General features: G+C 41.0%; 1 protein-coding gene across 1 annotated transcript in view; it reads right to left on the bottom strand.

Annotated features, from left to right (window-relative positions):
- The window catches only part of LOC105012781 (RNA-binding motif, single-stranded-interacting protein 3), a 287,542-nt gene extending 260,122 nt beyond the window's left edge, over positions 1 to 27,420 (bottom strand). Inside the window, exons 1-2 of the mRNA XM_020050281.3 lie at positions 27,118 to 27,420; positions 25,406 to 25,598 (exon numbers count right to left, since the gene is read on the bottom strand). Coding sequence (XP_019905840.1) covers positions 25,406 to 25,585 — 180 coding nt within the window. The 5' untranslated portion in view covers positions 25,586 to 25,598; positions 27,118 to 27,420. The remainder of the gene's footprint in view (positions 1 to 25,405; positions 25,599 to 27,117) is intronic.
- Positions 27,421 to 27,665: the final 245 nt, after the last annotated feature.

Raw genomic sequence — 27,665 nt, 5'->3', positions numbered from 1 at the left:
TGAAGTCTGAGCTGACCACTCTGTACCACCACATCGAGCTTCACACTGGTAAGACGACACTGTCTCTGTTAAGATCCATCCATGAGAACAACCTAGAGGAGGCTTTTGCTGAAACAGTCACTCTGCTGAAAAACACCTATGACGACATCCGAGTCCGAGAGGAACTTTTCCACCTTGAAGAGGTTAAAAACCTTCACTCGCAATACCATGGGACAGCCGCCACTCAACGCATTGGCCATGTTATCCATCGAAAGCCAGCTGATTCAGCAGCTACATGACTCATTCCGAAAGTCATCGAAAAGTTTGCCCAGAGGAAGAACCACCGTGCCACCTTTCTCTTCAAGTGAGCCATCAGCCTTGGTGAGTGAAAGCATATTTTATCATCCTACCTTTGTGGTGCTGGTCCGTGCTTTGGTCATATTTTTGTGCTGGATCGATTGATATAGATGGTGACGAGTGTCAGTGTGTCCATGCTTATCTATTAAGGTTGTTGTCATAGAATGGATCTGTATCCCTAAAAAGTTGTCTTTCCGCTTCGTTGTGGCGTTCAGTGGTGTTGAGCTCATTGATGTTCGCGTGTGGCTCTGTAGGTTCTGAGCTTGGTTGCATTCCTAATTTAGGTTTGTAAATGTGACAGTGGTAATTTTACATGCGTGTGAGAGAGAAGGAGAGCAATTACACAAGGTCTCTCTCTCTCCAGTATAGTGTACTACAACACCTGGTTTTGTGGGGCCAAACTGTTTGTTGATGTGTTAAATAAACACAACAGTAGCAAGAGGGAGTTTTACTGGTACTAGCTTTACTGGTACCGGTTTGTGCCCCACCAATTTTTTACCTATAAAAACGCCACTGGTTACACCCCTAATAAACATACAATGCCACAGTACGGGAATCTTGAGTACTATATATATACAGACATAATCTAATGTGATGTACTCTGAATTCTGTATTTTGTTTTACAGAGTAAAGACATAGGGGGAAGCTATTGCATAGGAATGAAAGATCATAAAAGAAGCCCATCTGAAGGAAAGTTGTTTGACACTGGATTGCATTGTCCCAGACCATCATCCAGTGTAATATCCAGGATTTGGGGTGACATTGGTTGGCAAAGGGGTTGCAAGCGCATAATAAGGGGTGGCACCATCTAATTTAAAGTTCCATTTGCAGAATATCTTAAATAAAACTTTGTAACAACATGGATGGCCAAATAATATTATCGTACTGGCTTCATATTAGCTCTATAGTTTGTAATACTTGTGAGATTAGTTGCAATATTTAGAATGCAAATTATTGCAAAATATTAACTCGACATTAGCTAAATATGATTCATTAATCCTACATGAAATATCATAGGAGGTGATTTAAAATCTGCATGAGACAAAATATAAAATGGACCTACTTTAATTTTAATTCAAACATCCAGAATGTGATTGTTTGCCATTTATCAGATCATTGTTCCTACTATACTCCGCGAGCATATTCTAACCCTGGCTCATGATCAGGTGTGGTCCGGTCATCTGGGGTTCACAAAAACGTATAATAGAGTGCTTAGGCACTTCTTTTGGCAAGGTTTGAAAACGTGTTGCTCGTTTTTGTCGTACATGTCACATTTGTCATTACAGGTCAACCTAATCAAGTGATTCCTCATGCTCCTCTTTGTCCTATACCAGTAGTGGGGGAGCCATTTGAACAGGTATTTGTGTAGGGCCTTTACCTAAGTCCAAAACTGGTATGCAAAATGACTTCCCATTCTGTTGTGAAGGTTCTGATTACGTTTTTTCTACCTTTGGTCTTCCTAAAATTGTTCAGATGGATGAAGGCACAAACGTCCTCTCGAAGCTCTTTAAGCAGGTGTTAGTGTCCCCTAGCTGTGGAGCACAGGGTTTCTAAGGTGTATCATCCTGAGTCACAAGGCGCACTGGAACGCTGGCATCAGACTCTAAAACCACTGTTGTGCAAGTTTTGCTTTGAGTCAGGGAAAGAGTGGGATGAGGTCTTGCCTAGTTTGCAATCCGTGAGAATGTGCAAGAGTCTCTGGGTTTTAGCCCAGCGGACCTAGTGTTTGGGCACACTGTTCGTGGTTCCCTTAAGGTATCAAATGACCAGTTTTTAAACCATGAAACTCCAACGCCTGTGAATGTACTCGACAATGTCAGTCATTTTCATGAGCGGTTGCACCAGGCGTGCGCCCCAGCAAAGAATTTGTTCTTGTCCTCGCAGAAAAGAATGAAGGGTCATTTTGATAAACACACTGTTGTCTGTTAATTTCAACCAGGTGGCCACGTTCTGGTCTTGTTGCCTATTGCTGGCTCGGCTCTGTCTGCTCGCTTTTCTGGTCCGTACCCTGTTGAGAAAAAGTTAAGTGACACAGATTATGTCATCTGAATTCCTTATCGAAGACGCAAGTTTACAACTTGCCATCTTAACATGTTAAAACTAGGGAGGTGAACAAATAGTTAAATTGTCGACATTTTGACAAGGATGGCATTTATTGACAAGTTAATCTAATTTTAGAAAGTTAAGAAAAATCTGTACTACTGATTGACTCACTTGGTGTCAGTAATGACGGGTTATTTCTTATAGACTAAACAAATCTGGCTAACGGGCAAGTACAGGAAGTTATCAAGGCTAGCGAAAGCATACCTGTGCATCCTGGCAACATCTGTAGCCTACCGGCTGAAACGGTTTTCTCAGCTGCGGGCCTGATATTCAGCAGACTACATAAGCCTACTAGTCTACTCCTGCAGCACGTGGAAATGCAAATTTTTCTAAACAAGAATAAGTTAACATAATAATATGGATATTGCCTAATGATTCTTTACGGATGCGCTAGCCAGATTTTGTTTGATGTTCATTAATTTTATATATTTTTTTCCTATTAACCTTCCTTCCAAGGATATTTTTTATGCACTGGAACTTGAACGCATTGGTAGGTTTGTTTGATTTAAATTAATGCAGACTGTAACATAACTCTGTTAGTCTATATATTAAGTGTAGTTTAGTTTAGAAAGTATAGTTTTAAAATTGCTAGCTAGATGGTCTGATACATTTTGGATTTTGCTGTTATGTCCAGAAATAATTTACACAAACACATTAGCTAATGTAAGGCAATTCATAGATATCTCTGCCCTAATTCATGGGAGACAATGTGCATTTTATGACTACATTTATAGGTAATTAATGGAAAAGCTTGTAACAATAATTTGAATTAAAACACTATAATAATATACTAATGACTTGACAGGCCTACGCATTCTTAATCTGAATGTCTCCCAAGTAGAAGTACAGTATCTCACAAAAATGAGTACACCCCTAACATTTTTGTAAATATTTGATTATATATTTTCTGAAGAAATGACACTTTGCTACAATGTAATGTAGTGAGTGTACAGCTTGTATAACATTGTAAATTTGCTGTCCCCTCAAAATAACACAACACACAGCCATGAATGTCTAAACAGCTGGCAACAAATGTGAGTACACTCCTAAGTGAAAATGTCCAAATTGGGGCAAAGTGACCATATTTTGTGTGGCCACCATTATTTTCCAGCATTGCCTTAACCCTCTTGGGCATGGAGTTCACCAGAGCTTCACAGGTTGCCACTGGAGTCCTCTTCCACGGCTCCATGACAACATCACAGAGCTGTTGGATGTTAGAGAACTTGCGCTCCTCCACCTTCTGTTTGAGGATGCCCCACAGATCCTCAATAGGATTAAGGTCTGGAGACATACTTGGCCAGTCCATCACCTTTACCCTCAGCTTCTTTAGCAAGGCAGTGGTCGTCTTGGAGGTGTGTTTGGGGTCGTTATCATGTTGGAATACTGCCCTGCGGCCCAGTTTCCGAAGGGAGGGGATCATGCTCTGCTTCAGTATGTCACAGTACAATTTTTTCTTCTGGATTAAATTCAATGATTGCACTGTAGTTCCAAGGATGTGGTTGTGATTTTGTGGTTTGTATTCATTTTGACATTAGTGTGGGGGTATTGATGTTAAGTCCTTGCATTCCCCTAGGCTTATCGGTTGGGGTGCGTAACACCTAACTACAAAAGACACAGTAAGAAACTAAAGACTGGCCAAGATACATTTACCTACTATTACCTTAAAAACTAGCAGGTACTCACTTTAAAGTAGCTCTTTATTATTCAAAATGTAATAAGTTCAATATTAAAGAACAGCAAGCTCACCCAATATCTGGAAAAAAAAGAAAAGCTTGCTTTAAAAATATAACAGTCAGAAAATTACCATGAAGTCTTTAAGCAATTCAAAAAGAAGCACATATTAACCTATTAAACATACACTCACCTAAAGGATTATTAGGAACACCATACTAATACTGTGTTTGACCCCCTTTCATTTCTAAAGAGTGCTGAAAGCATTCTTTAGAAATGTTGGCCCATATTGATAGGATAGCATCTTGCAGTTGATCGAGATTTGTGGGATGCACATCCAGGGCATGAAGCTCCCATTCCACCACATCCCAAATATACTCTATTGGGTTGAGATCTGGTGACTGTGGGGGCCATTTCAGTACAGTGAACTCATTGTCATGTTCAAGAAACCAATTTGAAATGATTCCAGCTTTGTGACATGGTGCATTATCCTGCTGGAAGTAGCCATCAAAGGATGGGTACATGGTGGTCATAAAGGGATGGACATGGTCAGAAACAATGCTCAGGTATTTAAACAATGCCCAGTTGGCACTAAGGGGCCTAAAGTGTGCCAAGAAAACATCCCCCACACCATTACACCACCACCACCAGCCTGCACAGTGGTAACAAGGCATGATGGATCCATGTTCTCATTCTGTTTACGCCAAATCCTGACTCTACCATCTGAATGTCTCAACAGAAATCGAGACTCAACAGACCAGGCAACATTCTTCCAGTCTTCAACTGTCCAATTTTGGTGAACTCGTGCAAATTGTAGCCTCTATTTCCTATTTGTAGTGGAGATGAGTGGTACCCGGTGGGGTCTTCTGCTGTTGTAGCCCATCCGTCTCAAGGGTGTGCGTGTTGTGGCTTCACAAATGCTTTGCTGCATACCTCGGTTGTAACGAGTGGTTATTTCAGTCAAAGTTGCTCTTCTATCAGCTTGAATCAGTCGGCCCATTCTCCTCTGACCTCTAGCATCAACAAGGCATTTCCGCCCACAGGACTGCCGCATACTGGATGTTTTTCCCTTTTCACACCATTCTTTGTAAACCCTAGAAATGGTTGTGCGTGAAAATCCCAGTAACTGAGCAGATTGTGAAATACTCAGACCGGCCCGCCTGGCACCAACAACCATGCCACGCTCAAAATTGCTTAAATCACCTTTCTTTCCCATTCTGACATTCAGTTAGGAGTTCAGGAGATTGTCTTGACCAGGACCACACCCCTAAATGCATTCAAGCAACTGCCATGTGATTGGTTGATTAGATAATTGCATTAATGAGAAATTTAACAGGTGTTCCTAATAATCCTTTAGGTGAGTGTACTATTCAACCTGCAGCTTACTAGGGCCCTGACAATTAAATGGCTTTTATGTACAGCAACTTGAGCACCAAGATAAAATAAAACTGAAACAAATAAAAGCTGTAAAATATCCTCCCCAGAAACACACAAATGTGCTCTCCATCTCCCTCGATATTGTAACAAAGAAACAAAATGTTTCTGCTTTTCTTTTAATTTGCGCATTCTATGGCACACACAACAGAGGAAACAACAACACAACAATTACATGATCCTCAAATATATCATAGCAAAATTGATAAATGAGAATGTGTTTTCATGGGAATAAATGGCCCGAGTTATCAGATTAGCAATCATTGTTGTGGCATAGAGGACAGCTAGCTAGTAAGGTTGGCGTGCAGTTGCTCGTAGCTAGTCTAGTCACAAATTCAAGAAGGTTGGGTACTCTGCACTGCCGTTCGGCCCGTAGGCACAAACAACAGTGAGAGACCAATCCCCGACCCGTAGGCGCCGGGAAACGACCCTCTCGAAACTCCAACACATGGCGGCAGAGCTGGGGGGCTATAAGCAAACCCACACCACCCCGCCACCTCTCACCATGGGCAACTCCAGAGTGGTGAAGAGTCCATCCTCTCTCAAGGAGTGTGGTTCCAGAGCCCAAGCCGTGCGTAGAGGTGATCCCGACTATCTCTAGTCAGAACCTCTCAACCTCACACACAATCTCAGGCTCCTTCCCCGCCAGCGAGTTGACGTTCCACGTCCCTAGAACTAGTTTCCGTGTCCAGGGATTGGGTTGTCGAGGCCCCCACCTTTGACTGCCGCCTGATCCTCTACGCACCGACCCCTTATGGTCCCTCCTGCAGGTGGAGAGCCCACGGGAAGGCTGCCCCACGTCGCTCCTATGGGCTGAGCCCGGCCGGACCCCGTGGGGAAAGGCCAGGCCACCAGGCGCTCGCTACAAGCCCCAACCCCAGGCCTGGCTCCATGGTGGGGCCCCGGCTGCGCCATAACAGGCGACGTCACGGTCCTCAAAATGGTTTCCATCCTTAAAGGGTTTTTGAACCGCTCTTAGTCTGACCCGTCGCCCAGGACCTGTTTGCTTTGGCAGACCCTACCAGGGCATATAGCCCCAGACAACATAGCTCCTAGGGTCACTCGGGTACTCAAACCCCTCCACCACGTTAAGGTGGCAACTTTAACTAGACTGTGAAAAACATATAAATTGTGTTTTGGACTAGAAAAATACATGCTTGGGAACACAACAATGTTTATTAAAATATAATTGAGAACCCGACAAAGCTTGTCCTAAAAATAATCAAGCATTCATTTATGTGAAATGTTGTGCCATGTCTGCCCTTGTTCAAGCCAAACAAGAAACCATGCAAGCCTAGTTCAGCCGGCCTGCAATAGAAATACATAATCGTTGTTGTCCTCCCAGGAGGCGAACTCGGGTGTCCCACATGAGAAGCTGTGACTTTAACAACTACACCACAGAATATTTAGCGACACTCTATTAAGCAGTGTTAAACTGAGTAACGTTTCTTGTTCCGTTTACCTCTACCACAAATAGCATCTATAAAATGTATGACTTTTGCCACTTGCCGTTTTAACAGCTTATATATTTTAGACTTCCTATAAGGTAGCCTAGCTACTGAAGGTAGTAGCCAGCAACGTTTTTGTCTATCCTGAACAAACCCTCTTTTGCCACTGGCCGTTTTAACAGCTAATTATCCATTTGTTGATAAAGTATCAATTGATACATTGAAACAGTATCTATCAATAACTGACTTTTTCGTCAAGTGAAAAGACAAGAGAATTGTGTAGCCAGCGAAGTGTTTGTCTATCCTGAACAAATTCTAATATCTACCAGAAATGTTAGATTTTAGGCTTCTTATAAGATAGCTACAGAAGGTTGTAACCAGCAAAGTTTTTGTCTGTCCTGAACAAATCCTAACGCATAATGTGTTTTGGACTCACTTTTTTCAACTGACTACATGTCCATGCATGAATGGGCTGTTTTGAGCATGGTAGTTTATTATTAAGTTAAGAAATTTTTATGAACAACAATGAGAGCTACAACTTTATTATTTGTATTATTACTATATTAAGGTCAACGCTGGGGTGACAACTGGGGTGGCAAGGCTGATGCCACCCATGTGGTCCCGTCCCTTGTACTGAGACTCCCTTGATCATCTAAATTTGAACAACCATCTCATTAACTGGTGCATGAAAATCCAATTGCTAACAGATTGGATTAGTTTAGAACAATTTTACAATGTACTGTAGATCTTTCTGTAGAAAAATCAACTAGTCAATGTACAGGCAAAACACCAATATTAAAGTTCAACCTTGCTCTTTTAGTGTTGATGGTCTTTAACATACAGTATTATAAAGATTTTTTTTTAATAAAACAATATAAAACTAAATGAAAATATTAATGTTTCTTCATTTTATTGTAAAACATTTTTTGCAAACGGTGGCTGACCAGCCCAGCACTTTCAACAAAAGGATTTCAGTGTAAAAATCCCATCACAAGATAACGTGGCCAGGCCGTCAAACTTCAGGCATTTAAGGTTTACCAATCTTTATAGCCTGTCTTGACTTTTCAGGACTTGCAGCACCAAACCCTGGGTGGAAAGTGTACAAGCCCAGCATGCACCACTTTCCAGAGAGATTTTTCACCAACAGTAGATTTGAGCAAAGACAGGACAGACGATAGACCAGAATCATCCAGTCACAGCTCCCCAAATCAAAAATCCCGGACACCATTAGCACAGCCAGCTAATCCTGGTTTGTATTAATTCCATCAAACAAAACATTTTATTTGTAAAATGAAAGTGCTTCTCTGTATTCTACTACAATACAGTTAGCTTGTTACAGCCCTAGAACACGTACAGTACTAGGGCTGTAAGGCTACACAAATTGGTAACCCTACCTTACAGAACAGTACAGGTGGCTTTAGTGTTTTTCCTGAATTCATATATTTGAAAACATTTTGAAAATAAATAGCTAACTACGCTCATATGGCTTTTAAAACCTAGCTGCACATTTAAAGTTCTTTTATTCTCTTCTTTTAAGATGGGAGCAGTCCAGTCCAGCAGCATCTTAGCATTCCAGTAAACCAAAACAGTGATTGTCAGTGTGTTGTTGATAAAACATGTTGCAACCTTGATTAAAGTATATTACGCGGCAGCTAACCCTACACAAATGTTTACACTAGTGATCCACAGGTCGTAAATAGCTTTTTGTGAACTATTTATTTTACTCACTTGAGAGTGATGAGTGTCATTGTGGTGGCTAAGCTATGCATTATTTATTTTTTCTGAAGTGGTGTTGTGTCTTTTGCCAAATAAACCAATAAAAAATGTACTGTGGTTTTTGTGCTGTACTCAAAATGAAAACATACACTTTGACCCTGCTGCTAATATGAATCAATTGGCTAGCTACATTATTAATGTGCATAAAATCTTAAGAGTGTAAAGGGGGTCGAAAAATAAGATGAATCCAATCAGTGGTCAGACTGAGACAGCAGATTATCTGAGAGCTATAAATTCTGAGAACTCACACACGGACAGGTTTTCTGATCCTGATCTGTGCTGCATCATCGCTACATATCCTCATTTTCGTGTTACGGTCCTTTAAGACCAGTGATTACCATCATTATGGGTGTTACTCAACACAGCTAATCCGTCTCACCCCGAGGGAGAGGTGAGGACTGGGGAAGAGGAGGTTGGCAAAGGAGGCAGACACGGATGTCTCTAATCTCCATGAGAGCATTGGTTTAAGGACAGAGGTTCAGGGTGCAGGTTTGGAATATGCTTGTCAGGTTGGAGGTCAGGATGTCCAAGAACACTGCAGTGTGAAGTAAAGTGAAAGAGAGGATCAAGAGGGCAGGGAGGGCCTAGAATAGAGAAATCTGGATTAGTCAGGGATCTTTTTTCCCTCTAGTCCTGGAGACTTCTAAAGGCAAATGTTAACGGTTCAATGGGAAAATTATGATCAGAGTTGCTGACTTTTGATAACAGCAAACACTTTCATCAACGGAATAACTGTAAAATATCAGTAGATTTTAGGATTTTAATGGGTTGGTCTCCTGAAACCAGTTTCAAAACAATCTGCAAAAATCTAATATTGTAAGGACTAAGACGGTTACTTTTTCTGGGTTGTGTCGTTTTCAAAAAATGTTAGAATTTATGAGTGAATTCTGTAAATTTCAAACCCATTATAAAATGGAACTATATGCTAACTAAAACAAAAATTGTGATTTGTCTGTCGGTCATAAAATGGTTTAGTAGTCTATTTTTACAATAAAATGTAATATTTAAAATGAATAAAGTAAAAAAATATCATAATAATTATGAAAAGTACAGATCCTGATCTCAGGTTATCTGCAAAAGCACATTCAGTTGAAAAAGGCATGTTGGAAGCTTTACTGAGATTTTAAAGTGGAACTGACAACAGTTTATGCATAACCCCGTTTCCAAAACGCTGTGTAAAATGCAAATAAAAACAGAATGCATTATTTGCAAATCATGTATCCCTATATGTAATTGAAAATCGTCCAAAGACAACATATCAAATGTCTCAGTTTCAGTTACATTTGATATGTTGTGTTTGAACTATTTTCTATTTAATATAGGGTTTAGATGATTAGCATTTTACTCAGCATCCCAACTTTTGTTGAACCAGAGTTGTTCTTTTCAGATGTAAAAGAGACGAGTAATGATAACACAATACATGGAAATATATATCTTCATTATATATGGAAAATATATCTTCACCTTTTACTTTCATGCTGCAAAACCAGTTTTGAATTATGCTTTAAAATAGGTTCTATTTGGCAGAAAGATACATGACAGAGTTAATGCATTGTTAGCTGAATACATTCATGCTTTTCAATAAATTATCATTCATGAACAAACTGCTTGGAAGTCAAATAAACAGGTATCATGTTGTTAATACAATACTTTAAGATCATTTACCACCTTTTGCCATTTGCCAATTTTGAATCCAATTATTATAAAGCATTGTTTTATTAAAAATGATTCAGGAATTTTTGCCACAAAACAAAAACATATGACTAGGAATATTGAAAGTTAAACTAGGTGCACTGATGATCATAAATCAGTGATAACATAGCTAGCTAATAATATTTTCAGAATCAGTTAGAGTGGAGAGAACAAGTATTTGATACACTGCCGATTTTGCAGGTTTTCCTACTTACAAAGCATGTAGAGGTCTGTAATTTTTATCATAGGTACACTTTAACTGTGAGAGACGGAATAAAAAAATAATAATCAGAAAATCACATTGTATGATTTTTAAATAATTAATTTGCATTTTATTGCATGACATGAGTATTTGATCACCTACCAACCAGTAAGAATTCCGGCTCTCACAGACCTGGTAGATTTCTTTAAGAAGCCCTCCTGTTCTCCACTCATTACCTGTATAAACTGCACCTGTTTGAACTTGTTACCTGTATAAAAGACACCTGTCCACACACTCAATCAAACAGACTCCAACCTCTCCACAATGGCCAAAACCAGTGAGCTGTGTAAGGACATCAGGGATACAATTGTAGACCTGCACAAGGCTGGGATGGGCTACAGGACAATAGGCAAGCAGCTTGGTGAGAAGGCAATAACTGTTGGCGCAATTATTAGAAAATGGAAGAAGTTCAAGATGACAGTCAATCTCCCTCGGTCTGGGGCTCCATGCAAGATCTCACCTCGTGGGGCATCAATGATCATGAGAAAGGTGAGGGATCAGCCCAGAACTACATGGCAGGACCTGGTAAATGACCTGAAGAGAGCTGTGACCACAGTCTCAAAGCAAACCATTAGTAACACACTACGCTGTCATGGATTAAAAACCTGAAGCGCACGCAAGGTCCCCCTGCTCAAGCCAGCGCATGTCCAGGCCCGTCTGAAGTTTTCCAATGATCATCTGGATGATCCAGAGGAGGAATGGGAAAAGGTCATGTGGTCTGATGAGACAAAAATAGAGCTTTTTGGTCTAAACTCCACTCGCTGTGTTTGGAGGAAGACGAAGGATGAGTACAACCCCAAGAACACCATCCCAACCATGAAGCATGGAGGTGGAAACATCATTCTTTGGGGATGATTTTCTGCAAAGGGGACAGGACGACTGCACCTTATTGAGGGGAAGATGGATGGGGCCATGTATCGTGAGATCTTGGCCAACAACCTCCTTCCCTCAGTAAGAGCATTGAAGATGGGTCGTGGCGGGGTCTTCCAGCATGACAACGACCCGAAAACACACAGCCAGGGCAACTAAGGATTGGCTCTGTAAGAAGCATCTCAAGGTCCTGGAGTGGCCTAGCCAGTCTCCAGACCTGAACCCAATAGAAAATCTTTGGAGGGAGCTGAAAGTCCATATTGCCCAGCGACAGCCCCGAAACCGGAAGAATCTGGAGAAGGTCTGTATGGAGGAGTGGGCCAAAATCCCTGCTGCAGTGTGTGCAAACCTGGTCAAGAACTACAGGAAATGTATGATCTCTTTAATTACAAAGGTTTCTGTACCAAATATTAAGTTCTGCTTTTCTGATGTATCAAATACTTATGTCATGCAATAAAATGCAAATTAATTACTTAAAAATCATACAATGTGATATTCTGGATTTTTGTTTTAGATTCCGTCACTCACAGTTGAAGAGTACCTATGATAAAAATTACAGACTTCTACATGCTTTGTAAGTGGGAAAACCTGCAAAATCGGCAGTGTATCAAATACTTGTTCTCCCCAATAATTTAATGACAATGATGTATTCAATTCTTGATTTAGCTCCAAAACCTTTGCTCCCAACTTTGAAATAGACGCGTATTTCATCTTCTTCAACACTCAAACAGATCCAAACACAATGCTAATGTTATTATAGCTTTCATTGAATCTGGAGAAGCTGGAACAGTAGGACCATAATAACATATTAGCATTATAAACAGCGATATACAGGGGTCTACGTATTTCTCTGGCTGTAATGAGAGGGATTGCAGAGAACTGCAGCCCCTCGGAGCTGGTCACACACCCTAATAGGGTGTGAATATATTACAGAGTTCCAGGGACTTGGAGGAGCTGGTTGCACTTGTTGTTATGACAGAGCCTTTGGGTTATCTTAATGATGCCCCAGTGCATGGTGAAGCAATGTCGCCTTTGTTCTGTAGTCTTTTTGATGCAGATTATCAAGGGTTCCTGAATTCCAAACAGAAACCCCATTCCCAATGTGCCCCGTTCAAAAGTAGTGTACTAAAAAGGGAACAGGCTGTCATTTGGGATGAATACTCAGTTCCATACAGTTTATACAAGCAAGGCTTATGTGGGATCAGAAACCTGGCAGGGCTCCCTACTGTACCAAACATACAAAGAATCCCTTTTAGTATCCTTACATGGTATTTATATGTGGCACAGTGGATGGATGTTATTCAGTACATATTCTATAGACGGGTTAAGAATTAAATCATTATCACACAGCCATAATAATTTGAGGTAAATAAAGTAGTTCTATGTTTACTCCCAAGGCCTGTCAGCAATAGACTAACCTTTTCATAGATTTTTGTACAGTACAGTAATAATGGTTTGCTATTTAGCAAAAACTATTTTCCAGAGCAAAATAAAGTGGATATTAGGGTTAAGTGCCTTGCTTAAAGGTCACATAAAAAAAAATCCACTCTGATGGTTTTAGCTCAAACCATCAACATTTCAGTAACTGGCCAAATGCTTTTAACACTAGGCTAACTGCCATCGCTGCATGGTAAATAATCCATTGCCAAATCTTTCAGGTTTTATCTACTTTCTATTAGCTTCAAAATCGGTGGTGCCGAGTATGCACCAGGGCAAAGGTTATATACATCTGTGTCTTCTTCCTTCCAAGAGTGCCAAATATAATATAAACACTGCAAAATAATTATGCCAAAAATGCTTGATTAAAATGATTATGTCCTTACTGACTGGCCAATGCCAGCTTTGTTGTGAGATGTGGCCAATCTTTTCCTGTGTTAATCCAAAACCTAGTGTATCAAAAATGTACATTTAATGCATTAAATTAGAAACCGATTACTGTAGATGGCTATCTAATAGCTATACACTACTTATAATGAAAACAATGACCGCTAGTTTGCCAGAAGGCATGTGGGGAGCCTTTTTTAAGAGCTTTGTTTGGCGTTAGCCTAACAACCCACATATTAGTGAGACTATCATCCCTACCTACTGTATATGCATGGGGATGGCAGCATCATGCTATGGGGATGCTTCTTAGCAGCAGGGACTAGAAGACCGGTAAGAAATAAGGAAAGGATGAGCGAAGCAAAATATAGAGGTCCATTAAGAAAACTTGATGCAGAGTGGACAGGAGCTCAGACTTGGATGAAGATGCATCTTTCCGCACATCAACGATCCAAAGCACACAAAGCCAAGATGACACTGGAGTGGCTTTGGGAATCTCTGTGAATGTTCTTGAGTGGCCCAGTCAAAGCCCGGACCTCAATCTAATTTATAATATTTGGAAAGAGTCAAACTTTTCTGTTAACCAAAGAGTAAAAGGAATTTTGGAAAGAAGAATTGGCAAAACTTGCTATGCCCAGATGCGCAAAAAAGCTGAATTATCCAAACAGACTTGTTTCCATTAATTAAGGATTTAAAAATGTATATACAGCTGGTGCAGTGGTCTCTTAATTTTTTCCAGAGCTGTATTTGTAGAACCATAAAGAGGAAGCGTAGACACAAAATTACATAATTGTCAGCATGTTAACAAACAACAAATTCATACATATAATGGTTCTCATTATAGATGACGAAAATGGACGAGCATTTTGGGGAGAAAAGAAACATTGACAAAAGTTTTTATAATTACTTTAGAGAAGAAAATCAAGATGTACAGATATGATATTCTCCAATATGGATGTAACACTGTGCAAAAGTATGTCATATATTAAATATTTATTAAGCAAATGTCTTTATAATACTTATATTGTCATCTGAAAATTCAGTTTACCTCAAAGAACCAAGAAATTGGCAAAGTAAATACACTGAACAAAATTATAAACGCAACACTTTTATCATGAGCTGAACTCAAAGATCTAAGACTTTCTCTACGTACACAAAAGGCCTATTTCTCTCAAATATTGTTCACAAATCTGTCCAAATCTGTGTTAATGAGCACTTCTCCTTTGCCGAGATAATCCATCCACCTCACAGGTGTGGCATATCAAGATGCTGATTAGACAGCATGATTATTGCACAGGTATGCCTTAGGCTGGCCACAATAAAAGGCCACTCTAAAATGTGCAGTTCCATCACACAGCACAATGCCACAGATGTTCGCAAGTTTTGAGGGAGTGTGCAATTGGCATGATGACTGCAGGAATGTCCACCAGAGCTGTTTGCTGTTGAATTTAATGTTCATTTCTCTACCATAAGCCGTCTCCAAAGGCCTAACAGAGAATTTGGCAGTACATTCAACCGGCCTCACAACCGCAGACCACGTGTAACCACACCAGCCCAGGACCTCCATATCCAGCATTTTCACCTCCAAGCTGCTGCAACAATCGGTTTGCATAACCAAAAATTCTCTGCACAAACTGTCAGAAACCGTCTCAGGCAAGCTCATCTGCATGCTCGTCGTCCTCATCGGGGTCTCAACCTGACCAGAGTTCGTCCTCGTAACCGACGTGTGGGCAAATGCTCACATTCGATGGCATCTGGCACTTTGGAGAGGTGTTCTCTTCATGGATGAATCCCGGTTTTCACTGTACAGGGCAGATGGCATACAGCTTGTATGTCGTCGTGTGGGTAAGCGATTTGCTGATGTCAACGTTGTGGATCAAGTGGCCCATGGTGGCGATGAGGTTAAGGTATGGGTAGGCTTTAGCTGAGACATTGTGTAACTAAGTGGGTTCAATACAAGCAGGATGGCCAGGACAGCAGACACATTCAGATCTTCCTACAAAACTACTACTGAAAGGGGCATCAGTAAGAAATGTGACCATGCAAGTCTGAATGATGACCGTAGCCACAATGAGGATTGCATGATGAACAAGAACCTTAATAAAGCTCCTTTCCAAAGAAGTTGAAAAGGAAGGTTTTGAGTGAGGAACAGAAGGGTTAAAATTAAGAGACCACTGCAAATTGAACGCTTCTATTCCTCACACAAAACTTTCCTTTTCAACCTTTTTTGGAAAGGAAAGAAAAAGGTGCAGTGGTCTCTTAATTTTTTCCGGAGCTGTAAAATTAAGAGCTAATTTCCACTTACTAATGCTCAAGTTAAAACATGCTTTCTGACTTCAAAGACACAAATCTTGGATCTGTATCCTTGTGACATCAACCAATTTTTAAGTATAGGTTTTATGACTTGCTCCGTGTGATGGATGGGAAGAGAACTCCATCGCATAATCTCGTGAAGGCCAAAACTAAAGAAACCTGTGTCGCCAAGATATGGCATGCCAGTCATTTTCACATATATTCTACACAAGTCTCACTTGACCTTTCATCTCCTAGCTGAGCTCATCACCATTCACGAGCGATCAGTGAAAAAGCCCAACATTCTACTGAACTGTGCGAGCAGTTGCACGTGCCATGTTAACAGACACAGGTGAAGACGCACCAACAAACCCAAAAACACACACACCCCTCAACACCAACAAACACCAAAGGTTAAAAATAACTTTCAGTGATGGATGTCAACCTCAGTAACCAAGTTGAGAAGCGAGCATGAACGGATGGAAGTGGGGAACGAACAGCGCCCCAGGATCAAGCCCTTCAGCTAAGATGGGTCAGAGGGGGATTAGGAACGGGCCGTGATCCCATCAAAGGAGGAACGTGTCGCTAGCACCATGTCCTACCACTGAGCCGCACACTCCAACGAGCACTGATCCCGTTAACTGGCTCTCAAAGGCCAGGGCTCCTAAGGAGAGCTGACAGCAGGGCTATTTTAGGGCAAAAAAATCTCTGATTTGGACTAGACTCTGGGATGGCTGGCCCCTGCCATCACTCTCCATTAGAGCGAATGAAAAACACTAAAAGGAGCCTATTTTGCCAATTTGCGGTGGAGAGCAACCATTTGCTACACCATGCTTTGAGAAACAGATGAGGGATGAATGTGTTGTGACAGCAGCTAATAAAGTTTGCTTGAGCCTAGTGTGTGTTTGTGTGTATGAGGAGGGGAAAATACAGTATCATAGTGGTTCTCAAACCTCTACTCTGGGACCCCCAATTTACATTTACATTTTAGTCATTTAGCAGACTCTCTTATTGAAAGTGACGTACATTCATATTCAATAGATTAATTGCAAGACTGCTGGGTGTTGCAAAATACACTAGAACACACACAACAGAGGACATCAAGGAGGCAAAAGACATGCTCATAGCAGACTGGGGACAAGGCAAAGTGAGGTGTCTGGTGACAATGCATCCTATATGATTCTCTGTGCTTTACTAATGAAGATTAGCCACCTGTCATGTTTAGCACATACACTGAACATATTGAAAAAGGCCCTTGATGAAACTCCAGACATGGTACAGAGCCGCTGTAAGGCAAGAGAGATTTTGTTCAAATCAAGTACAACCGCAAAGGAGAGGCTGGGATGTGTCTGAAAACAAATGGGCAGGCCACAGCTGAAGCTAGTCCAAGAAGTGGACCCAAGATGGAACAGCACCTTTGCAGTGTTCCAGCATCTGTATGAGCAAAGGGAGCCAGTTGAAGCAGCTCCATCCAGTCTGAGGACAGAAATTGCCTCCATGTCCACTGAGGAAAATTAAACCATCTGCCAGTCTCTCTCTGTCCTTCAACCAGGCTACTGATGAATTGTCAGCTGAGAGCAATGAGTCAGCCTCCAAGGCTGGTATTGTGTATTTTGGGGTGTATTTAGTCTAATGTTCTAACAGCAAATAAAATATAGCATAAGTGAAAACGATTAATAACTAAATATCTCTAAATCTCTTTCTGATATTCAAGGTCATTCCTAAAATGAGAATGATCCAGCATGAAGTAGCGGACAAACTGGCTCATACAACCAACCCCATAACAGCAGGTTTGGGGGCAAAACTACAAAGGTGCTTGAAAGCCAGGCAATGTCCATAGACAACACACTGCTTACAGGCTGCAAATATTTTATGACATTTGGGAACCAAGACAAAGCCAAGGGTGTAGTGAAGTTTGTCACTGCAGAGTGTGCCAAAAGGATAAGGACCCCATCTCCTCCAACAATAGCTCTGCCAACACTAGCTTCACCAACACCACACCCACCAAAACCAGCTCCACCAAAACCAGCCATCAGGCACAAAATCAACCAGCATCACAAGTTTATTGTCACATATTTTTCATATTATAGCATTTTGACATTCTCTACCACATGCTGTATGTAATTAACTTCATGTATTGTCAGGGATCCTCAATGGTTCCCATGGACGATGACCTGTGGTCACTCCTGAAGAGTGAATAACACTATCCATGTACAGAGTGACAGCCAACGCAACCGTTGAGCTCCAACGATACTTAGCAGATGCCTTCTTAACCAGCGTGGAGGTCCCAATAGTGTACTGGGCCAGAAACACAGGCCTCTTCCCTAATCTGTGTAAACTGGCAATATCTAGCCATCCCTGCAACTTCTCTGTCCTGTGAGCATGTCTTCGCTAAAGCTGGCCAGGCGGCAACAACAACATGACTTCCAGTTTTCGTATTTCACCTTCAAACTAAAAGTCTACAGCGAAACGTATGATTTGAATTCATAATTTTTGGCAGATTTGCATAGTGAGTATTTGGGTACATTTTCAAGAACGACATAGTAATTCTGTATTGTTTATATATTTCCTATTTATATTATATTTTACATAAGGTAATAAATCTTTTGGTTGTTAATTTGCTGCTGCTCATTAGTTCTGGAATGGTATTGTGTTATAAATGTAACAACACTATCGGTGATTGGTGTTTTCGGCTTCCATTGAACTGTTGTTACATAATTTTGTTCTACATCTTTTACACAATGTACAGAAAAGATTTTCAAAAGATTTTGATCTTTAATATATTTCATTCATTTTTTTAGCAATGTATATCCAGCAAAACTATATTTTCCAGTCTTTTGTTGATGAAAAAAGTATGGGAAAACTGATGATCATGAATGAAGCCAGTCGTAGGTCATCAAACCAAAAGGTAATCCAATTACCTAGCTCTTTCTCTATGCTCTGCATTAGAAAGAGCTCTGCACCTAGGTCTAACCTAATGGAAGCAGGCCTTCAAAGCAGGCCTGAAACTAGATAACGGATTTGAGAAAAAAGCAACATTGGAGAGGTTCTCTTTTGCACTGTTCAAACATTCCAGTAAATATAGGATAAATTAGAATTGATTGTCAAGCGGAGGTTGTCTCACAGGCTCTCTTTCCATTTGAAAAACGGAACCCTCCCCTTTACTGTCAACTATACAACCTGGTCTTAATGCTTTTTCTCTTGCCCTTTATACTCATGCTGCCTGCAAGATGCATCTGCAGAATCACATCAGATTATTTCCACATGAAATAAGCTTCTGGCGTGGTAGTAAAGGTGGTTCTGTGAAGGTGTGAAACCAAACAAAACTATTTAAGGCACTCAGGCTCTTCTGTGGAGTTACAATTTGCGAGAGGTACATTCTACATGACATTATAGCCAGCTAGCTTGTTTACAACAGGCAAAAATAAAATCTGGCTACTCTGTCACAATACCTGGTACTCTGGTTCTGGATATTAGATCCAGTACTCACACAGTTCCAGGATTTGTTTCAGCAAGCTACAGGATTTGGATCATACATATAGGGATATGTGAAAAGTGCCCAGAGCCCCTTTAACTAAAGGCTGTTTAATACTGGAAAATGACTTCAAACTTTTAAACCGCAATTGTATTATTGTAGTTAGGTGGTTTATTATTATCTGTATGTCCTGTTCAAGAAGAGGGACTAATTTTACTTACGCTCACTTATCAGTTTACTTTGTGTCTGAAACACCAAGTGTTCTGTAAATCCCCCTTAAGCTCAATTCCGACAGTGAAAACCGAATAAACACAATAACTGAGACTTTGTAACAGGTTTAAAAGCCTCCAAACAGATTGATTACACAGTACTTTTAGATCCCAGGAAAGGGTCGAGAACAGCCCCATTCATATCCGTTGCAAGGCTGGGGGGAACGAACGCATGGATGCTATTAACAGTTTAGCAGCGGTGAGAGCAACTTAAAAAACGTGCGAGAAGAAAAATAACACAGGCTAATTGTCTCAGGGCACAATGGCTCGGAAGGGCTGGGTGTGGGTGTCTGTCAACAAATGCAATGCTCTTCTGGACATTTTTGAACTATGGTTACAGTTCAACAATGATGTAAGTAATCCCTCAAATGGCTCAACTCCATTTAGTACAAATGTGTAACCAAGCTGTACAGTACGGGTACCACTTTACAGTATGCACGTGAACCTGAATAAATACATTTGAAAACATTTGAAAATAAATAGCTAGCTACGCTGTGTAAAATGGCTTTTCAATGAAAAAGCTCTTCTCTGTAAACGGGAGCCTTTACCCACATCGCAATCGAAATGATAAGAATTGTTGAAGGCTGGCGCTTTTCCAGCTTCAGTTTTGTGAGACGAACTCCCCCAGTTTAATTAAAATCTCCAGTTAGGAGCATTTTGGCATTCCAGTAAACTACAAGTGGGATTGACAGAACGTTGTCCATAAAACAATAACTGTATGTTGTCACTTACAACATAAAGTAGCCTGAGTGGCAGCGAACACCACAAACATTTTCACACTAGTGATGTGCAGTTTGCAATGAAATGCAGTCAATGATGCCACCAAAGGAAATGAGTGGACTCGCATTCATTTGAAGATATTAAAAAAAAACTGTACATGGTACTGAGCTTCTGTCATGAGGAGCACACAGTCCTGCACTTTCTCTTCTGTACCAGGAAGAAAGGTTTAAAAGACCTCCAGACTTCACAGAGTGAATAATGATTCCAATCGGTGTGCTATTATCATAGAACACTTAGCCAGTAGCTTTCAACTGCTATCACTGGTTCAGCTGGGGATTTATCTAGCTTAATCATACAGCAAGGTGAGACGCCATCTGTTCTTCTGGTGCTTCTGTACAGCTGACTGGGAATCAAGTAGTCTACAGACAAAAGGCATTACGAATAGATTCAAAGCACCTGCCCAACACATCATCCATGATATAAGCTTAACAAATTCACCTTATTTCGCTTTGTGATTGTTCTGTATTATTTTACAAAATATAAAGCAAAGGCTTCACCAAAACCCATTTTGTCTAGTTTAAATTAAGTCTAATCTGCAAAACATACATTGTGCTTAGACTATAGCTTTCTTTTAAGTTTACAGTCCGTGGTGAGTATTTTCATTTAATTTAAACCTTGCTTTTGGAATTAGCATGTTTATCATCTTGGTAATCTCATACACCAAAACAAATGTGCCGGTATAATACTACTCTGTGTTCAAAAGCCTTCTCCCTAATGAGTCATGCTTAATGAAAACACACTGCAAATTACTAATGTTCTGAATGTTCCCTCTATTATAGCCGTATGAGAAAACTAAATACATTATTTCTGTGAGAAGAAATATAGAACACACCCCAAAAATGAAGCATAATTATAGAGAAATAGCAGAATCAGCTCAACTCCTACTTGTGGTTTTAAGCTTTGTGCTTACTGGGGGACATTCTGCATTTCAGTACACTAATGAGTTAAAGGTCAGACTGTTATGACACCAATTATAGCAACATTCCAAATCAGCAACATAGCTCAGCAGAGCACCATGGCTAGCTAGCCTGACGCTCAGCGTGGTTTTAACATGACTGTCTGCTATAATGAGACAAAACCTCTAGTCTGGAATAAAACAGTGATAGACATATCTCATTTTAACCCCCCTAGGGGAAATGGAGTAGATGTAGATTAATTAGTGAGCTAGACTTGAAGGGAGAAGATTACATTTAGGGTTAGGACATAAGGTCAACTCTGAGATCTATTGCTTAACCTTTAGGAGGTTATTTTATCAAGGTATTGTCTAATCATTATGGTTTAAATAATTAGGATGACCTTGTATGGTGCACTTAATGTAAGTGGAATCATTGGTGACTATATGTTAACTGCAGCACCAAAAAGTGAATGTTGAATAACTAGTATTTTCCTGTCAAGTGTAAAGCTAACATATCAGTTACATCCATGTCCAATAGGATCTCCTGCATTCCATAATCCATACCTTGCACAATACTGAATGTTTACTAAACACATTTGTATGCCTGGACTAAGAGCAGAGCACAGAGAGGCTGATCCGAACATAGAGATGGGTAGAGAACCCATTTGTTGTTGAACCATTATAGCATCTGTCCCTGCATGGGCAAAGACATTTAGGCCATCTCCATCAAAAAGTAGGCAATTTCAGTATCATTCATTGGCTGATCCCTCCTGATGACTCAGATGGAGTTGTCTAATAACCAAGTCATCAGCCAATTACCAGTTGGGTCATATGTTTTTTCCCTGTTATACCCTCTTGGCATCTCTATGAGTCTGAACCATACCAAAAGCAAAAGAGACTGTGCCCAACATTTATTACTGTGTCACAAATAAAAATGGGGTGACAGTCCAGGGTCCAGTTTAACAGGGGGCATAACATTGGTCCACTTCCACTGATGACAGCATGATAAATAGACTCTACAAAACAAATCGATGATACTGCTGCAGCCGTGTGAGAGGCCCAGGCCTCTGGGAGGTCCCGACTAAATTGGCGGCAGTGGCGTCTCCTCTTTATTCGAAGGAAGCGACATTGACTTGCACCCAGGCACAGCACTAAAAACAAATCCACACCAACACTCTCTCACACACACGTGCATGCGCACATGCGTGCACACACACGCCTTTTCATTTAAACGCCACAGGCCTGTGATACAGACTTCGAGGGCCATTGGCCATTGCACCACACTAAAGTGCTGTGTGCATAAGACCACCCACTGAAAGACAAGGGTTGATGCAGCTATTGTTATAGATGTAGTATCTGGGCTCTTTCAAAGCACACTGAATGCCTCATTACCCCAGACACACAGCGGCAACATAAACAACAATGGGATGAGAGAGTGACAGAATCTACAAAGTACATCATAAATCTACACAAAATCTATTGTATATGACCAATACCAAGGAGAAATCATCATAGAACTGTACATATATCCTTCTAATGTGTGTCCTTTGAGCTTTAAAGGGATAGTTCCGGATTTGAGAAACAAATACCTTTATGTACTTGCCCAGGGTCAGATGAACGTGTGGATACCATGTGTATGTACAGTAACTGCATGCAATTTGAAAGATGCTGAACTTTGAAAGATGCAAAAACACTATTACAAACTAGCAGTAGAACAATTACTGGAAGACTGCACACTCTCATTCATTGTGCTAATTTTTTTACCATCGGCGTACTGAATTCTAACTTCAAACTGCACCCGAAGACAAACAAATTATATTAATTGGATCCTTTGACTTTGGGAAGTAGAAACTGCTAAAATCCTGATCTACCCCTTTAAATCAATGACTTGGCCATGGCAGGACCAACATCAACAGTGCCAACAGCAAGCTATTAGAGTCTTGTTTTCTCTGTGTGTTGTGTTTACTTTGGTGGTCTCTAAAGGCCTGCCCTCCTATCTTCCAATGTCTGCTGTCTCTGGGATGATTGACGGAGGTGGGATAAGGTTCCTGTCAGGCCCCAATGATTGACATCTTAAAAATAGAGGGAGGGGGATTGGAGGGTGCTGTCGTTCTGCATGTTGATGAAGTCCATAGAGGGGGGAGTGAATGTGCTGAGCACACATACTCCTGATTTTAGTCCAAGTTTTTCCCCCCTAACAATCTTGATTATTCAAATCTTTGACTTATCAAGTCTGGTTAGTGCATAGGCATTTAACTCTCTGCTCAAGGATGCCCAGACATTTCCCAATTGTGTTGCATCCCTCTGTAATTAAGGGCTTGATGATTATCTTAGTCGAATCAGGTGTGCTAGCTCTGGAATAGATCAAATATACAGAACAGCTGGTGTCCCTGAGGAGAGTGTTGAATACTTCTGGGACTGAGGGTTAGTTCTAGGCTACTACAAAACGATGAAATAAGGATTGTTGAAGACCTATGATTTGATCCATCACAATAACATTCTCGCATCTAATCGCCACAATACATATTTAGTCATGACCATTGCAATACATTGTATAAACACCTAAGGATTCTGATAAGATTGTATCGTGAGGTCTCTAGCAATTCTCTGCCCTGGAGTGAACTCATTATTCTGGACATTTAAACCTACGACTGAACAGTTCCTATCTCCGTGCTGTCCCCCCGTGCTGTCCCCCCGTGCTGCAGCCGTCTGTCCAACAAAAACTAACTAGATCATGATCACCATATCAAGCCACCTCTAAAGTGTAAACATCTGGATCCAAAACTCTGCTCATCTCCATGTTATCTATAAAGGTGCTTATAATGTAACATCCCATTGTCTCATAATACTTACTACCCATCGAATTTGTCAGCATTACATATAGTACATTTGTGCATTCTGTTCTCCAACTACAATTTTGACACTTAATAATAATTCTGGGTATTTGTAAAAGTGCTTTGCAAAATAAAGGTGATTCTGATTATGAAATACAGCTGAAATATTTGTCTTTAAAATACCATGAGTAATTGTTTTTAGCATGCAGATCTCATGAATTGGAATCGCACTTCAGTTAAAATTTTTCCTTTGCATGGCACTGGTTGGCACTTTGCTGTGCAGCAATTATGGCTGCAATTGAAATTACTGGCAGCACCTGTAATTAAGTACAAATGTTTAGACACAACCATGCTCAAAGCTTATTGTAAAATAATGCTTGCTAGCAGCTGTGCGTTTCAGCTGAATCAATATTGTAACTAACCTTGTCAACAGGTGAAATTGCTGTTGTATACTCTAGAGTCTACAAACGTTATGCACTGAAGTAAGACTTTAAACTGACATGGGTTATTTTGAGGCAGGATGGAGAGAGAAAAAAAAAGAACGCTGAAAGAAAGAAAATGAAAAAATCTGCTGTTGATTTATTACTTTAAAAAATGTAGAAACACTCTACTAGTCTAAGCTTCTGCCTCAGCATAAATATGCTGTAGCAAGGGTTTGAATCCACCTCACAGTAATTTCTGCATATTCTCCCCTCTAAACAACTGCCTCCTCTAATCAATAATGCATAAAAATGCCAAAAATGTATCTTTACATTTTTACAGAGAAACAGACAAATGAATAGTAAGACCAGGGTCACACCCACCCACGCACACACACACACACCGACACATACCCAAACCCACACCCAACCACCCACACACACACACACACACACACACACCGACACATACCCAAACCCACACCCAACCACCCACACACACACACACACACACACACCCCGACACATACCCAAACCCACACCCAACCACCCACACACACACACACATACCCAAACCCACACCCAACCACCCACACACACACACACACACACACACACACACACACACATACCCAAACCCACACCCAACCACCCACACACACACACACCGACACATACCCAAACCCACACCCAACCACCCACCCACACACACACACACACACCCCGACACATACCCACACACAACCACCCACCCACCCACACACACACACACACACACCCCGACACATACCCACACCCAACCACCCACCCACCCACACACACACACACACACACCCCGACACATACCCACACCCAACCACCCACCCACCCACCCACACACACACACACACACACCCCGACACATACCCAAACCCACACCCAACCACCCACCCACACACACACACACACACACACCCCGACACATACCCAAACCCACACCCAACCACCCACCCACACAGGTGACGCACAAAGGGGGGGGTGAGGCATACCTTTTTGTCGTCACGCTGGCCTGCGGCTGGCTGAGTCTCCTTGCTGTGGTCGTCAGCAGGGGGCCTGGCGTCTCCCCCTGTCTGGCTGTCCCCTAGCTCACTGTGCTGACAGGTCCCGGGCTGATGGAGGGAAGCGGGGAGGGGCTCCGCTGCCTGCTGGATGCCAGTCTGGACGTCCATCTTCCCCCTTGCACTGCCGTCCCACGTAGCAGGCGGAGGAGAGGAGGGAGGGAGTAGAGAGGAGGGAACAGAAAGAGCAATGAAGCATGGAGTTGAGAAGAATGAGAGAAATAGCATCAACGCATTCACAGCAGCAAAGGGTCTAGCACACATAAACACTGTACAGTCAAGTAATAGTGAATGGGCATGATATTCAAACATGCACGCATCTACTTTTCCTCCACAGTTCACACTTGAAAGACAGACCCAACCCTTGGCAACAGTGTCTAGGGTCTGGTTTCTGTGATGGACTATTAGAGGAACTGCGTCACTGCCTAAGCATCACTGGCTTGAATAACACAAAATAGAAGCTAGGAAGATCAAGATCACAGAGGTTTTTATTTTAGAGAGTGTATTTGCATGTAGCTAGTTTGCATGAAATACCTCAGCAAAAACCACTGCAAAAGTTAGACTAGCAAGCTTTGGTTTCGGATGATGATGTTCTGGCACAACTGTCTTGTGATTTGTTGAGAGACTTTTCTGTCTGAAATGGACCCCTCCCCCAAAACTTTTTTTTCGTGTTGCCAAAAGAGTCTGTAATTGAAACCAAATCCAAGTCAGTTGCCTAGGGTAAGGTTTTCAAGATGTGAAAGAGAGCAACATTCTTAAAGGACAAGACGGCACTAAAACTGACAGGTTGACAAGTCTGAAACATAGAACCAACTCCTTTGTTTGCATTCCAAATGGCATTGCCCGCAGATTGGTTATGGATTAGTGTGAACATAAAACAGCTCAACCTGCAGTCAGATTGCTGTAGAAGATGCTTCATGAAAGAGCTGTGAATCATTGGCCTCTCCAAAATAGTATCATAGCATCTTTATATCACTGGCTGCAATTACTGTATATAAATGTATTTATACACTATGTTTTCAAAAGGGCAAAGGGGTTGCAGAAAATCCAATTCCAAACAATTACTCATTTTTATATTTATATTTTTACATAACTTCCATTTTGGAGTAAAAAATTGTAATACCTTTGCTGGTGGGTAGAATATGTTGGTGATTTTAGAACTAAATGATCACTCGAGATGTGTGGGGAAAGGCTTATTGGCCCATATATTATAAACAAAATTGTAGTTTGTAATATAACGAACTAGAATCATGATGTTGAACTTTGTAGCTATGTACTATGTAGATTATGCTTACAACATGCTTTAGCTTAATAAGTAGGATATTTTCTTCAAACACCATCAATGACGAGATAGACCAAACAGCCTACCCTAAAACTGTTTCTTTGCGAGGTATTCTTTATTATGATGGGTATTCAAGGATATGCTACTGACAGCTTTGTGATCAGTAAGAGCCTAAAGGTAGCCGAAGTCTAATGATAGCCTAGCCTAATGCACATTAGTATAACGGTATTCCCACCGGTTGGCACGACCTAAATGTCCGTATGTTATGCCTATAGTACATAGTTTACTGACGATACAGTGTTTTAACAGTTAATGTTTTGAACGTACTTAATAGAAAGAAGTCGCTAGAATACCGAAATACCTCTCACTTCAGCGCTCCTGGTTATGTCAGTAACTGCATATCAAATGAAGAGGAAGCTGCGGTATTGTAAATTGCTTTACATCTCTGTTGCTTTGATGCAAAATGACAAGCAAAGTGTTCTTTAAGTAAAGGTGAGAGTAGACGCAATTATCCGTCAAAACTGTGTAGGACAGACTGCAGTTCGGTTCGCCACTGACGACACGGAACGATGTAACCACACCAAGAGCCGATGTCACCAGCAGGCGTGTCCATGCGCTCTGTCACTTTAATCCTCCTTTGCCTTTCGGTTCGTCCATACTGTTGTCAAAAAGTCACGGTTCCCATGGAGCTGGTGGGAGGGACCAACCCGCTTTTAAAGGTGAATTGAGGCCATCTACAGAGTAATTCAAAGGAATAATGGAATGTGATTCTTGACATGTGTTGGGATTTTGTGTTGAGTTAATCTAGTACACTTGACTAGTTTTAGTTGCTTCAAAATACCTTGTTTTATAAAATATATTAGCATTCATGTTCTATAATATAAGATTCACATAATCACCAAGATTTTG

The sequence above is a fragment of the Esox lucius genome, chromosome 10 (genome assembly GCF_011004845.1).
Source record: "Esox lucius isolate fEsoLuc1 chromosome 10, fEsoLuc1.pri, whole genome shotgun sequence".
Classification (NCBI taxonomy): domain Eukaryota; kingdom Metazoa; phylum Chordata; class Actinopteri; order Esociformes; family Esocidae; genus Esox; species Esox lucius.
This window is presented reverse-complemented; position numbering and strand designations above follow the sequence as displayed.